Here is a 13252-nt window from a genome sequence, read left to right as displayed (position 1 = left end):
CAGCAGTCATTCTTTGTATAAATGATAGCTGCTTGTGTCAGTGCACACCTTCCAATTATTTACTCAAATAAATGACAAATAATGGTCAATATTTGTTTAATACTTATCAAAAGTGCCTGAAATTCAAAACTTATTTAATGCATCACAATTACTCACTAGGGAACACTATTTGCTAGAGAAACAAACATAGATTTTATTTGAAATTCAAAATTTTCGACATCATCACACCCTGTCAGAAGCAGAGGATGGTCTAATCTCTACGACAACTCTAGGGGAAATGCAGTAATTTAATGGGAAAATGACTGAAAGATCTACTGTGTGCTTTTCTGCAGAAATAATTATGAAATAACATCGATTTGAAAAAAAAATAAATCCAAGTAGTACCATAAATATATCAAATGGATGATCATCACAGCAGTAAATCTGCATTTGGTTCTTCTGCAGGCAATACACGCCTGTCTTTACTCCAGTAGATGCTGCTGTTCAGAGTCTTAGCATGACTAGACACGAAGCATTTACAGCAGTGTCTACCTTAGTTTACCTAAAGAAATAACCTGTCCCCATTCCCAAAAAAAAAAACTCAAAAACTAAACCCAGAAATTAGGCAAAAAGGAAAAGAAATTGTTTTACTTCTCAATTAATATACAGATGAATGGAAATGACTGTCAGCAGCACAGTAGAAGAAACTCTTCAAGAAAGTGATTCACATTTTAGGGAAAAAAGAATTTGCCTAAAGCAGGTTTAGAATATGAAGAGAGCCTAAATGATTTAGCTTTTGGTATATACTGAGAAGTAAAAAGCAACCAAGTCTGGAAATGGCTCAGATGTCTGGAAAAAAGAAATGAAAGGAATAAAAAACATTTTAACACTGAGGGCACTGAGTGCCAAGAAGCTCAGCAATGAGTATCTATTGATCTATGATGCTACTTTGACTTTTTTTATGATTCTTGTACTGAAAAAAATTATGGTGGTATCACAAAATAGCTAATGTTCTCAAACTCTCTGGACAGGGTTCTTCTGCTGTTTTCTGGCTCTGTCCTTGACAGCCTGTGCTGTGTGCTACTGCTGACAAGGGGAATTCTCTCTCTCCCTTTACCTTCCCCTGGGTCACCAGTGACTTCACCAGAGCTGCACTGGATCCAGGGTCACTGCCCTCCAGACTGCCTTCCTCTCCACCAGAGTAACTTTAGACTGTTCTTGTTCTCCCCACGAGGGAGTGAGGGATGTCCTGCCTCCAGCCTCATCTTCCTTGTAAGGGCTCATCCAGACTTCATCACTTCCCAGTAGTGCAATGGAAATTATTACAGAAGCAGATGAAGATGCAGATTAGGACTAGCATGGGTTGAATATCATGGCACAACAGGAGTGAGTTTTGCTTGGTCCATTTAGAATTGAGACACTAACATCAGTATCATGGGCAAGGCAGTGGTTGGTGTGGTACAGGTGAGGAGCAGGGCAAGGGAAAAATAAAGTCTGCTTTCTTTTGTGTTAAGTTTAAACCAAAAATAGAAGATTTAAAAGTTGTTACAAGGCCAACATGACAGAATGGATAATAAGATGAGACTTGTTCATGTAAAAGGTGGCCTGAGGAGGTAAAAACTGATAAATAATGTTGTTTAAATGGGTAAGAACAAAGGCTATTGCCAATGCCTAAAAACCCACTCAGACAGCAAGGAAGGGGAGGAATATGATGCAGATTAAAGTTTTTTGAAGGAGTTAATATCGAGATACTGTCACTTTGTTGGGAAAACATTAAGAGAGACTGATTGATAGAAATTCCAAAATAACTGAGATTCAACTCTCCTCTGTAGTGTTTTCAGATTTTATTTTAATCTGTTGCAAATTGCTGCTAACTGAAAATAGACTCAAATATTATCAGTTGTATTGTAAGTATCTAAACTAGGCAACCATTTTAAGAACAGTATTTATACTCTTGGGGTTTTCTGAACACTGAGTAATAAGTGCCTTACAACTGCAAACTAAACCTCTACAGTGAAACAGCTGCTATGGGTATTTACAAATAAATGTAAAATATAGCTGTTAAACCAAACAGCATCCTGGCATTACCACATGCAGTCTCATGAATACTGCCACGTACCAGAGCATCAGCATTAATGCAGAACACCAGTTGTACAAAACCGCCACCACATGAGGCAGGTGACATTAATGAACAGCAGCTTTACTGTGCAGCCTGAACAGGAGACTTCCAGCAATGTCTGGAAGAGTTCAGTGACATTACACAGTGCCCAAAGGGCCCAGGGATCAATGTGGTGTCACTGCAAGTGTCGGAGTTATTACAACGTCAATAAAAGTATAACAACAATGTCCAAAGTATCAGCGAGTAACACACGATGTCAATAAAAGTGTGAGGAGAGGGAATGCAATGCACCGTCATCAAAATTGGAACCCCTGGTATATCAGGGCAAGATCTCTGCAATGCCAGCAGAACATTTTGAAGTTACCGTATATCCTCATCTTTTCACACAAAAGATCTCCAGCTTTAAACCTCTCAATGGGAATCAGATATGAAAAAATTATTAAAGTTGTTTCATGAGTTTAAATTAATACAAAAAAAAAGAAGTTTATTTCATACTATTCTGTTCTTAAGCATTGCATCCTGGAAATGTGTGACCTGGATTCCCCTCAGTCCAAAAGAGCAGAATATGAACAGAACAGCAACTAAAACTTTTAGTGTCCATTCACGAAGAAGCTTAATATAGCTCCTTTAATTTTACAGAATATATACCAAAGGACAATCAATACTTGAACCACATTCATTTATTCCTCAGCACAACACTTTTTTTTGATATAGATCAGTATATTATAATTCTGAGGGAATCTTGAATGGACTTCATTCTGTGTATAACTATGTATTAATTAGGAAAAAAACCACCATGGATGCTGAATTCTAAACAATTGCTAGAAAATGCTTGGCTAGGAAAAAAAGAAGGTAATAAAACTTGTAAAATATAATTAAAATATTTTAGGATCTACCTCTTTTAGTGCTAAACAAAAGGCATGATAAAGAAAATGTAGCAATTAACTTGTGATGTTTACTTCTAAAGTTTAATTAAATAATCAGTATGTACAAAATTAGAGTTTGGATGCCTCATCTTCCATTCACCACCACAATTTGAAAAGAAAACAGACAAAGATCTTCTCAGATAGCAGTGCAGACACAACAAAATCATGTTGAAAAAAAAATTAACTTTTAACTGCAGTGTAACATGTCCTCAGCTGGGGGAACTAGAGAGGTGTTCTGCTCCAAGATGAGAGGAGACAGAAGTGGTTTTGTTCAAGAATGCAAGGGGTCTAATATTAGGTCAGAAAAAGCCACAGCTTCTTAAAAGAGATTTTAAGAAGTCATTTTTACTCACTATCTATTCCAAATATTTAAATTGTGACAGTGAGAAAAATTGGGATGACTTCCTGTGCAGCAGCAGGACAGAGACCCTCACTTTGATAAGTACTCAAGAGTTAAATCTTTTTCTTTCTGCTACATTTTTGTTTTTCACATTGCTCATTCTCTATGAACCTTGGAGGTTTGATAGACTGTATTTAATCTTCCATTGAGATTGGTAATTGAGAAAAGTAAGAGAAGCTTTGAATTTAAGAATTGGCAGCAATGAAGAGTACAATCTTGAAAGATTTCAGAGCTAGCACACCTCACTCCCAGGTCCCACCATAAAGAGGGTGAAGTAATAACTGTAAACACAATATTGTAAATAAAGTTAAAGGAGTAGAGGATCATCTCCCAAAAGCTGAATCTAGATTAGATATTCATTATTATCCACATATTGTAATTTTCCCTCTATTTTCAGGTGAAACTTCTAGAATCCATTTCATGCATTATTACACCATTCCAATATCATATTGCTTTGCAAATTACTATTTTTTTCAATGTACTGCACTTGCAATAAAAGAATGCAGTAACGTAGCCATCTCCTGCAAACAAAACCATGCAGTACAGTCTGTATGCTTTAAACCTGTGTATAAAACACCACTGAATTTTTACTCCAAGGTGCTCTAGTTAGTTTGTTTGTTGTAATCTCTGTTAATTAAGAGAGATGTTAACTAGATGGCACTGCGTACTTGAAGGACTGAGCATGACATTTGCTGCCACCTTAATGCCCGAGTCTTGCATTCCTTCAGCTCACATCCATCACAAGAGGACTGCCAGGTGAGCTAACTGTCACCCAGAGCCCAGGCTAATAGATTCTCCAGTGGCTTTTGGTACAGCTTGTGTCATGAGATTAAAAATCTGTGCCTTGGAAATGACAAAACACATGTAGCTGGGACTTGTCAGCTCTGGGTAATCAGATGCTGCTTGGTTTCAGAAGCAGATGCAGGTGAGACTGGCAATATAAATATGCAAATCACAACAGTCCCTTGTCAGCACCACTGTTCCTACCTCTAATGGCCCTCGTAGAAAGTCTGTTTGCTCAGCTCCTACTTCCAGTGCTACATCGACAGAAGCAAAGGGGCGGCTGGCCATCTGCTGTCGCTCCCGCATAAGTTGCTGATGAGGAAAAAATGATGTTTTAACAAAACATTAAAAAATGCACCAGATATCAGTCTGCCCTACCATACTTCCCAATAAAGCATAAGAATGCAAACAGCATGCACACAGTCATATTTGTGATATCGAAGTGAGAAAGTTATACTAAATCATAATCATCACCATCTATATTTACTCGAGGAATGAGCACAGAAGGTTATGATGCCTACAAATGGCCTTTAAGCTTGAACTCTGACAAACTTTCCAAATGAAAGCTTCCCTAACTGACTGTTCTCTCTAAATAACTTTGCTATTTGTGTACGTTGCAAGCAAATATAGGAAATGGTTGGTAAAAATAGTTGAAGTCTAATTCCACTGATAATGACTGCATTAGAACACCTGCCAAAAACAAGTCCACTTGGCCTTCAAATTTTCATATTTCACAACTAAGCCAGATGGAGCTAATAGTGTCAGGACTCACTTTTATGCAGGATCTTTTCTGCAGTTACTTTCATATGAAGAATAATGTGTCAGGATTGGGACCTCTTCACCAGTATATTATAGAATGCACTCAGCTACACTCACAGAGCTTGTATAATCCCCTCCAATCATACCAGTGTGCACAGAATTCCCAAGCAAAACCACAAAGTTAACTCATATTTCTTCCTCAGTCTGTAATTATAATGCTTATTAAACCACGATGAATAAAAATGATGACCAGCAGTAGATATTACAGATCTTACTCCACTGGTTCAGTGCAACTAATGAAAGCATTATTAAATACTTAAGGTGAATGAGTCGTGCAATTCAAGTGGTGTGTTCCTCCAGCTGAACAGGATGTCACAGCATCTCGAAGAGACAAAACGCTTGCAAAAATGATTTATTAGAAAAGATTTGTTTCATTTTCTTAACGTTTTTCTCCCTGTTATCTCTGGAAAGCTTAAAACATTAGAAAGTGTTGTCTGAATGTAAATGACACTAGCACTGTGACATACTGTTCATAAAATCCTTTGAAATAATAAAAGGTATGCAAGCAAATATTTGCTGGCAGTACTAATAAACACTGTTGATTTAAGATCTGTTACAAAGCTCGTTTTGTAGTGCTTCTTATGCATTTTGCCTCAACTTGCATTTTAAGATTGTCTATAGAAATTTAGAGACACACATGTAACATTAAAAGCAGAGCAGAACAGTTGCCTCTCAGTGCACTGCCAGTACATTCCCAAGGCCTGGATTTTATAGCCATGCAGTGTGTTTGTCAGCAGGCACCTGCACAAATGGCCTCCCAGTATATCACACCAAGAGGGCAATCAATATGGCTGTGGGCAAAACTGCGTGTTTTATATGGAGAATAAATAAAAGCCAAGTATGAATATCTAGATGGTTAAGAATTATGGTTTTAACCCTCTACTTCAACTTGAAGCTGGTGGTCTCTGTTGAGGGTTTACATCAGCGTTGATTTGCATCAATACAATTTACTCAAAGATTTTACAGCTGGAAAGAACGACCATGGCCCTCCAGTCCTACCAACAACTTACCAAGGACCACAAAAACTTAAAGTATAAAATACTGAGTCACTACATCCTAAAATTAGTATATGTACCTCTTTTTTCCTCTTAAAATAACAAAAAATTAAAGAAAACTGTGTTATTAGAACAGTCTTGCCACATGGAACTCATTACAGTATTCTAAGTCTGCAGAGCTATTGGCAAGTGCTTACTTTTTAATGGGAAACCAAACACTGTTTTAAACAAACAGAATTGCTTGAGGAAAATACTTAAACAAGCAGAACAACCTATGCTCCAAATGCACATACTACTATTTAAAAGATTTATTTAATGTAGATAAAAACAAATGTATATTCGATATGTTCTGTGGTTTTTAAGGACAGGGTTTAAGGACAGGTTTCTCCCTCTCCTCTCCTGGCTTTCAGCAAAACCTTTTCATTCACAAGACAGTCCCTGTAATTTTGATAGTCTGCCATTTGAAAAGAGTACTACAAAGATTCTTAATTAGCTCTGTAAACAAGAATGAGAACTTTAAAATGTTTGGTTGCCCATAAAGCGCTGCTGATTTTGGCAGCTGAGCACTTGCACATCAAAGTGCTTTACTCAAAACTGCTGCTTTCCCTTCATCATCTTAAAGCTCTCCGTAAGGTGCAGGATAGGAAAAACAAGATGCAGTGAGGAGAAGTACAGGAAGATATTATGATGTTTAAAATCAGTTTTGTGGCTGGAAAAGGTCACTGACTTCCACACTATCTGTAGCTGCCCATGTACCAATATTGGGAGAAAGTTCTAGAGCTTCCAGTTATGGAGAATTCCTGTACCTCACCCACAGGGCAGGAACAGGGAAACTTTCTGAACATGTGTTTCATGAGAAGAGTGAAAAAGCTCTTCCTTACCCTCCCAGCCAAGACAGACCCAACAAAAAACCCCAACAAAATTCCCCCACAGATTTCATCACAACTGAGGCAGAATAAACATGGAATAGTGGAAAGTGAAACTACAATGCTGTTACTTTTATATACTCAAGTCCAAAAACTTTACTGAATTGAAAAAATCACAGAAACACACACCCGCCCCCCCTCAACCCCACACTTCTCCAGTAACACTTGGAGACATCAGGTAAACAGATAGTATTAACATGAAATATTTGAATATTTTATCACAAATTTAATCTACAGCATTTGGAATGCGGGCACATCTCTAAATATTCACTTTTAAGTATGGGAAATTAAAAATATCATTTTATCAGCATAGGGCTGAGAAATTCAATGAGCATTTATTTGACTGAGCAGACAACCAATTTCAAGTTCTACCATAATTTTAAATCTCATTAAGTACAAGATTATTGACAAGATTAATTTTTTAGGCATCTCTATTATTTTGCAGCAATTCTGAGGTATTAATTTATATCCTACTGAGAGTATTTCATATAAAGTACAGAATTACAGCTGTCTTCAGTGAAGAACAGTAAGATGCTAGGACACTACAAATTAGGTCAATTTCTCATTCAACACCCATATAATTTTAAAACATTTCTTCAAAATCCAACCATTTTAGCATCATTATTTCCCTGTCATGGAAATATACATTTCAGATGATTCTGCATGAACATCTTAGCCCATAGATTATGATAATTTTGAGTTTTGGCGTCCTAGTAAAAAATGAATTTCAAAACGGGACCTGGTTTCCCATCTAGAAGTTTATCTCAAGAAAGCAGTTGCCTGGGAATGAAATTCAATTTTACCATTGATCAAAAAAAATCTCATGGGGGATACTACTCCTCTGATCAATGCAGTTCAGAGTAAATGAAAACGTTCCATGGCATCTTGTATGCACTACAATAAAGAAATGTATTCATTGCAAAGTTCTTATTTAAGTAGAAATGTTTTGATATTTTTTCTCTTGGTTGATAACATCACTTTCAAAATATTTTTAATGCCTGTATTGTATTTATGTACAATAAAACACTCAATGCAAAATACATATAACAGTGAGTTAACATTAATAGAATACAATATTTCAGCAAACTCAGGCTGACATGTTTCAAGTCTTTTGTATTTCTGAAAATGTTACCATTTTGCTTGTTTTTCACTTCCCTTTTTTTTTTCTTTTTTTTCTTTATGACTTGCTCTCTCATGTGGAATTGGATACTGTTCTGACTAGCACTGCTTTTCTATACTGTTCACCTTTCAGCATAACTGCCCTGGAAAAGCCTTAATTGGAAAAAAAATCTAATAAAGTACATGAGTTGTTAGGAGCTAGGACAGGTGTGCTTTCTCTTTGTTATACAGTAGCAGACATTCTTGAGAGACTGATAGATTAGGAGAGCTGAAAAGGATGAGGCCATTTTAGTGCCATAATAGGACGAAGAGAGCAATACTATCAAAGATCTTTCTGTTGCTGCTTGGCACCTCTAATGAGTTCCTGTGGCCCATGGGCAACCAAAGGAGCCTGGAGTGTGCTGGAAAGGGTGCACTGACCAGTGTGCACACCCAGGGTCACAATGGGCAGCTGGACACTGGGGTAGGAGTAAGAGGTGGTAAACACCAGAAAAAATGTTCAGGAGACTTCTGAATGCCAATCAGAGCCAGGAAGTCTCACTACACTGTTCCAGAAATAAGGGTATGGCAGGTGGGAAAGTGTCTATTATTTTAACAGCAACAACTGCCTAGGTTTTCTAGTTTTTCTTCCTTCACATCTTAGATGGGTTTGGATTTTTTCCTAGATCACATCACTACCAGTGTGGTACTAGGACATGTATGACTTTGTCAAGGTGAGTATTGAAAACCAGGAAAATGGTAATTCTGCAGCTCTCTGAAAACTGCTGTCTAGTTCGGTGCTGCACAACCCTCCTAGTGACAAGGATTTTCCAAATGTCTAATTTGAAATTCCTGTTCTGCTTATTCATCCTGCAGCTCTGACTTGTCTGCAGTTACAACTTGGTCACCTCCTTTGCTGCTTCTGTACTGTCAACTGCTGATGTGAGTAACATCCAAAGGCTACAACAGAAGCTTTAACAATGCCATGCATTAAAACTGAGTTTTATACGAAAAGTATTTGCAAGGAGAAAAAATGTCAAAACCTCACGGAGAGTTGCACTGACGAATTTCTGATCACACTGCATTTGACAAGCTCCAAGGCTTAGAAAAGTTAAGACTGTGTGTAAATGGACAGCCCTGAAAAACCAGAGCCTCTCTAAACAACGCAATTCACCCATTCATTGAATATTCTTGAAGGTTCTTACTGCCACATCCAATCAACAGAAGTAACGTACATGGGCTTACACACATCTGCGTGGATCACAGATATTTTAGTTAGAAACACAATTTAATTCTCTTCCCAAATCTTAAGTTCTCATTTTCAAACTGAATTATACACAGTGATATTTTAATGAAGCTCTGATTATTCACTTTAATTTGCACAAGACAAAGCTTGCCTTCTCTGTAAATTTTCTCATTGTAACTCTTGGTGTTGAAAATCTCTTCAGATTAAATTGGCAATTTATATGGCTGTAAAGGAGAGCAAATTTCTCATTTACATGTTGAATAAACTATTTGACTTGGTTAATTTCCAAACCAGCTGCTTTTACTGGAAAGGCAGATCACAGTCATTACACAGTTTAGTTGGGTTTTTGGTGAAACAAGCTCACCATTCCATGACTGCATGAGGTACAGTGATTTTAAGAGATGGATAAAAGCTGGCATAGGAAACCAAGCAGCAGGAATAGCCATAGTTCTGACAGCAGTCTGACAAGCTGAATTTGGTCATTCCCTCCATCATGAACTTCCTAAACAATCATTTCCCTCTGCCTCATTTCCCACCATTCTAAGTGGAAAGTGCCCTGACACAAGAGTGCATTCAGGTAGGCAATGGGATATTACAATGATGGACGTGGTATAACGTGCTATTTGCACTGCAAAATAGAGTCTGTGGAAACTTCCTGAGATACCAGGGCCTATTCCATGTCACTTTCTTTTAAAATTGCCTGAAGAAAAGGTGCTGTCAGGCGTGTGCAAAGGTCTGTCATGGGAAAAAAATGAGAGGAGTTATACTTTTTGTCCTAGCTTTATAGTGAATAAAATGAAGGGTTATTTAAACTAGACATAGTCCAGCAAACAACAGCTAAGACATACTTAAAATACAGTGTACACATCCCCAAAAAATAACAGTTCCAAAAGGTCAAGTTTTTATGTATCCCTTTTGGAAACCAAATACCAGTCGTCTGCAATTTCCCTTGAACAAATCAAAATTGAGAAAAAAAGATGAGCCCTGAAAAGGTCATTTTGTTGCTAGATCCAAGGAACAGATATTTAATGTATTGCACATTAGCAAGCAAAGAGCAAAATGTGAATCTGCTGTGACTTCAGTTTTTGGAACTTTTTGATACTGGAATAGAATTCCCATCTCTAGAACACTGGAAGTGGCACCCTGGATAATGCCAGTAATTTATGGGAGATCATGTTACAACAAAGTTGTGTTTGGTCCTTCATATCTTTTCCCTAAAGAGTATTTTGGGATGGGGAGATTTTTTGGGTGCTAAGAATCAATAATAAACTCAAAATTAAATTTTCTGCTTTAAAATGTAAGAAGTGCTAAACAAGACCTAATCCTATTATCTCTTTCACTTGGATCATGACGAATCCATGTCGCGCATTTGCACAGATCTGTAACCACAAACATTTCAAAGGTTCCTAAAGATGTACTCAAGCCTTTCAATAGGCCTTGCTAATCCCAGAATATTGCTCTTATCCCTAATCGAGTGGGTTGAAAAAATCCTTTCGGCAAACTGTTGAATGTTTTGCTGTTAGCTAACACAGCCATTTTCAGCTGACAGAAAATTTCTAAAAATGCTCGTTCTGCAAAGTAATTCTGTGTACAGAGAAAAGAACCAGATCAACTAATTATAGATGTTGAAATGTTTCCACAGAAGACATTTTGTATTTGCCTAAGGACAATTGTTTATAAATGAATATATTAAAATATGTCTTAAAATTAGTTCAGAATATGAAAGAGAGAGTCAAGTATTGTATGGTGCAAACTACCCCTTGGAACTCTCATCTACAATGGTGCCACATAAATAATGCTTTCAAAACGTCTTCTAAAGAACAACTGAAAAACCAACACACTGCCATTTCTATGAGTGAAATAGTCACAGTGTGAAACTTCCTTCAAATAACAAAATCACAGCCCTTCCTATCAACGTTGTTAAGCTATGGCCTTTTGACATGAGACACCGTGAATATTATCCATCATTATCGTAACTATTAAAAAACAGCTTTAGCTATTTATCTTAAACAACAGATGTCACCTTGGTAATTCCCAGCTTCTCCTAAAGTAATTCAAATTGGTTTAAAGATAGTAAACATGTTCTATAAAGGAAACTGGGTTTAAGTGGTACCCCATGAGATCACTTGGTCCACCTCTGTGCCTTGGTCCTACACACAGGCAGTGTGATCGTGGTTCTTCTGGCAGATGTATGTTTTTTAAAAAGGCCACAGTGGTGGAGGTTCCACAGTCCCTCCAAAGAACCTAAATTAAACCTCCATGCTGAAATTTAAGCCAATTGTTTCTTGTACTGTCTGCAGTGGAGACCATTCTCTCTACAAGTGAGGAGAAATCTCCCCCAAAACTGTCATGTGCTTTACAGGAGTTCTTTATAAATCTAAAGTTTCCCTTCAACCTTCTCAACTGTAAACAAAGATGGGAATGTAAATGTTATCTCACCACTCCTGCTCCCATCTTCAGTGCTCCCTTCTGTCTCTCAAATCAACACCAAAATCAGATCCCAGTAGAAATCCACTCGATGCACCTTCCCTTATTACAATGAGCAACTTATATGCAAGAACTTCAAGAATACACTTTGACATTCACTTCCTATTTGTCTAAAAGGTCTGTTAACCTGTTGTATCAAGAAATTGGGTTTGGCTTGACACAACTTGTGCTTGAAAAAAAAACCACATTAAACGTCTTTGGTTTTTTCTACATTCCTATAGATGATGTAAAAATTGTTTATCCCAACACTTTCCTAAGAATTAATGATAAATTGGCTAGTGCCTAATTGCCCAGCCCATCCTTTGCCCTCTTCTTTTCTTAGATAGGAATTATCTCTTGTCATACTTGAAATCTTGGAACCCTGACAGGCCCTGGAATCATGTATGTGCTTAGCCAATCCTCTACATATTCTAAAATAAATTTAACCAGGTTTTAAAATCTCAAAATATATAGCAAGTATTCTCCTACCCATTTTTCTACTTTACTGCTTGATATTGTACCCCACTTTCACTGCAGGTACTTCAGAACTTTTTTAAAGAGGCCCTAACTAAAGCATTTTTTTAAAGAGACTATTTCCTAACACAGAGAAAGTCAGAAAAAAAAAGCAGTGCACATAGTATTACTTTAAAGAGAGGCTAAAGTGTAGGACATGTGTATCTTAATTTGCAAACAATGTCTTTTAACCTACATGACAAAAAAGGGGTAGACACTGGATTTGTTTCTTCTGTGAACCGATGTGAAAAGTTGCAGTCCAAATTATAATGACTGAATTGGAGCTAAGCCAATTTATAAAAAGCTGAAGTGTCTGAAATGTACCTGGATCCCAGTCACTTCAGGTGATAAAAATATTCAAATTTTCTTTCCAGATGACATTGAATTCAAGGCTTATATTTATTTTTCTTCATTCTTTAATGAAATCATAACACGTTAAAAAATTGTAAAAGAAGAGAAATAATAATACTGAGTAGGAAAACTGGGCTATACTCCAACAAAGGTGAAGTTTGCCTTTATTATTACCCCTAATTCTTTAAAACCATCTATTATTTGGGATTACTTGTACACTTATAAAGTGACAATGTAAATTAAACTTTTTAAGTGCAGCACCATTGACAATCATAGAACTATCCTAAAGTGATCCTTTAGAAGCTCCTTAAAGCACAAATGATATTACCATTAGGAAAGTTTAAATGGTGCTATATCATGACTGACTGATGCCTTTAAATGCTTTCAAGATTTAATCTAGAGTATTTAGCCGAATAACCATCATCGTCACTGCCTTGCAAAGGGGACCAAGAAGAGGCACCTTGACCATTGTTCCCTGCTTGTTTCAGGATGGAAATGCCCTGACCCACATGAATCCCCAGTGTAAGGAGCTGAATGGCCATGCTACAGTACCTGGTGCTACTGTCTTGGATGAGTAAAGGCCTTCTACAAAATCCTTACAAATTTTGACCCTTTGTCACAAGGTTATTAA

General features: G+C 37.1%; 1 protein-coding gene across 3 annotated transcripts in view; it reads right to left on the bottom strand.

Moving 5' to 3' along the window:
- Nucleotides 1-13252, bottom strand: part of ATRNL1 (attractin like 1) — a 442299-nt gene that overhangs the window by 111031 nt on the left and 318016 nt on the right. For all 3 annotated transcript variants that reach the window (XM_083866025.1, XM_083866026.1, XM_083866027.1), the window contains one exon: nt 4412-4519. In XM_083866025.1, coding sequence (XP_083722151.1) covers nt 4412-4519 — 108 coding nt within the window. The remainder of the gene's footprint in view (nt 1-4411; nt 4520-13252) is intronic.

Source organism: Zosterops lateralis, assembly GCF_965231275.1.
Source record: "Zosterops lateralis genome assembly, chromosome: 8".
Taxonomy (NCBI): Eukaryota; Metazoa; Chordata; class Aves; order Passeriformes; family Zosteropidae; genus Zosterops; species Zosterops lateralis.
This window is presented reverse-complemented; position numbering and strand designations above follow the sequence as displayed.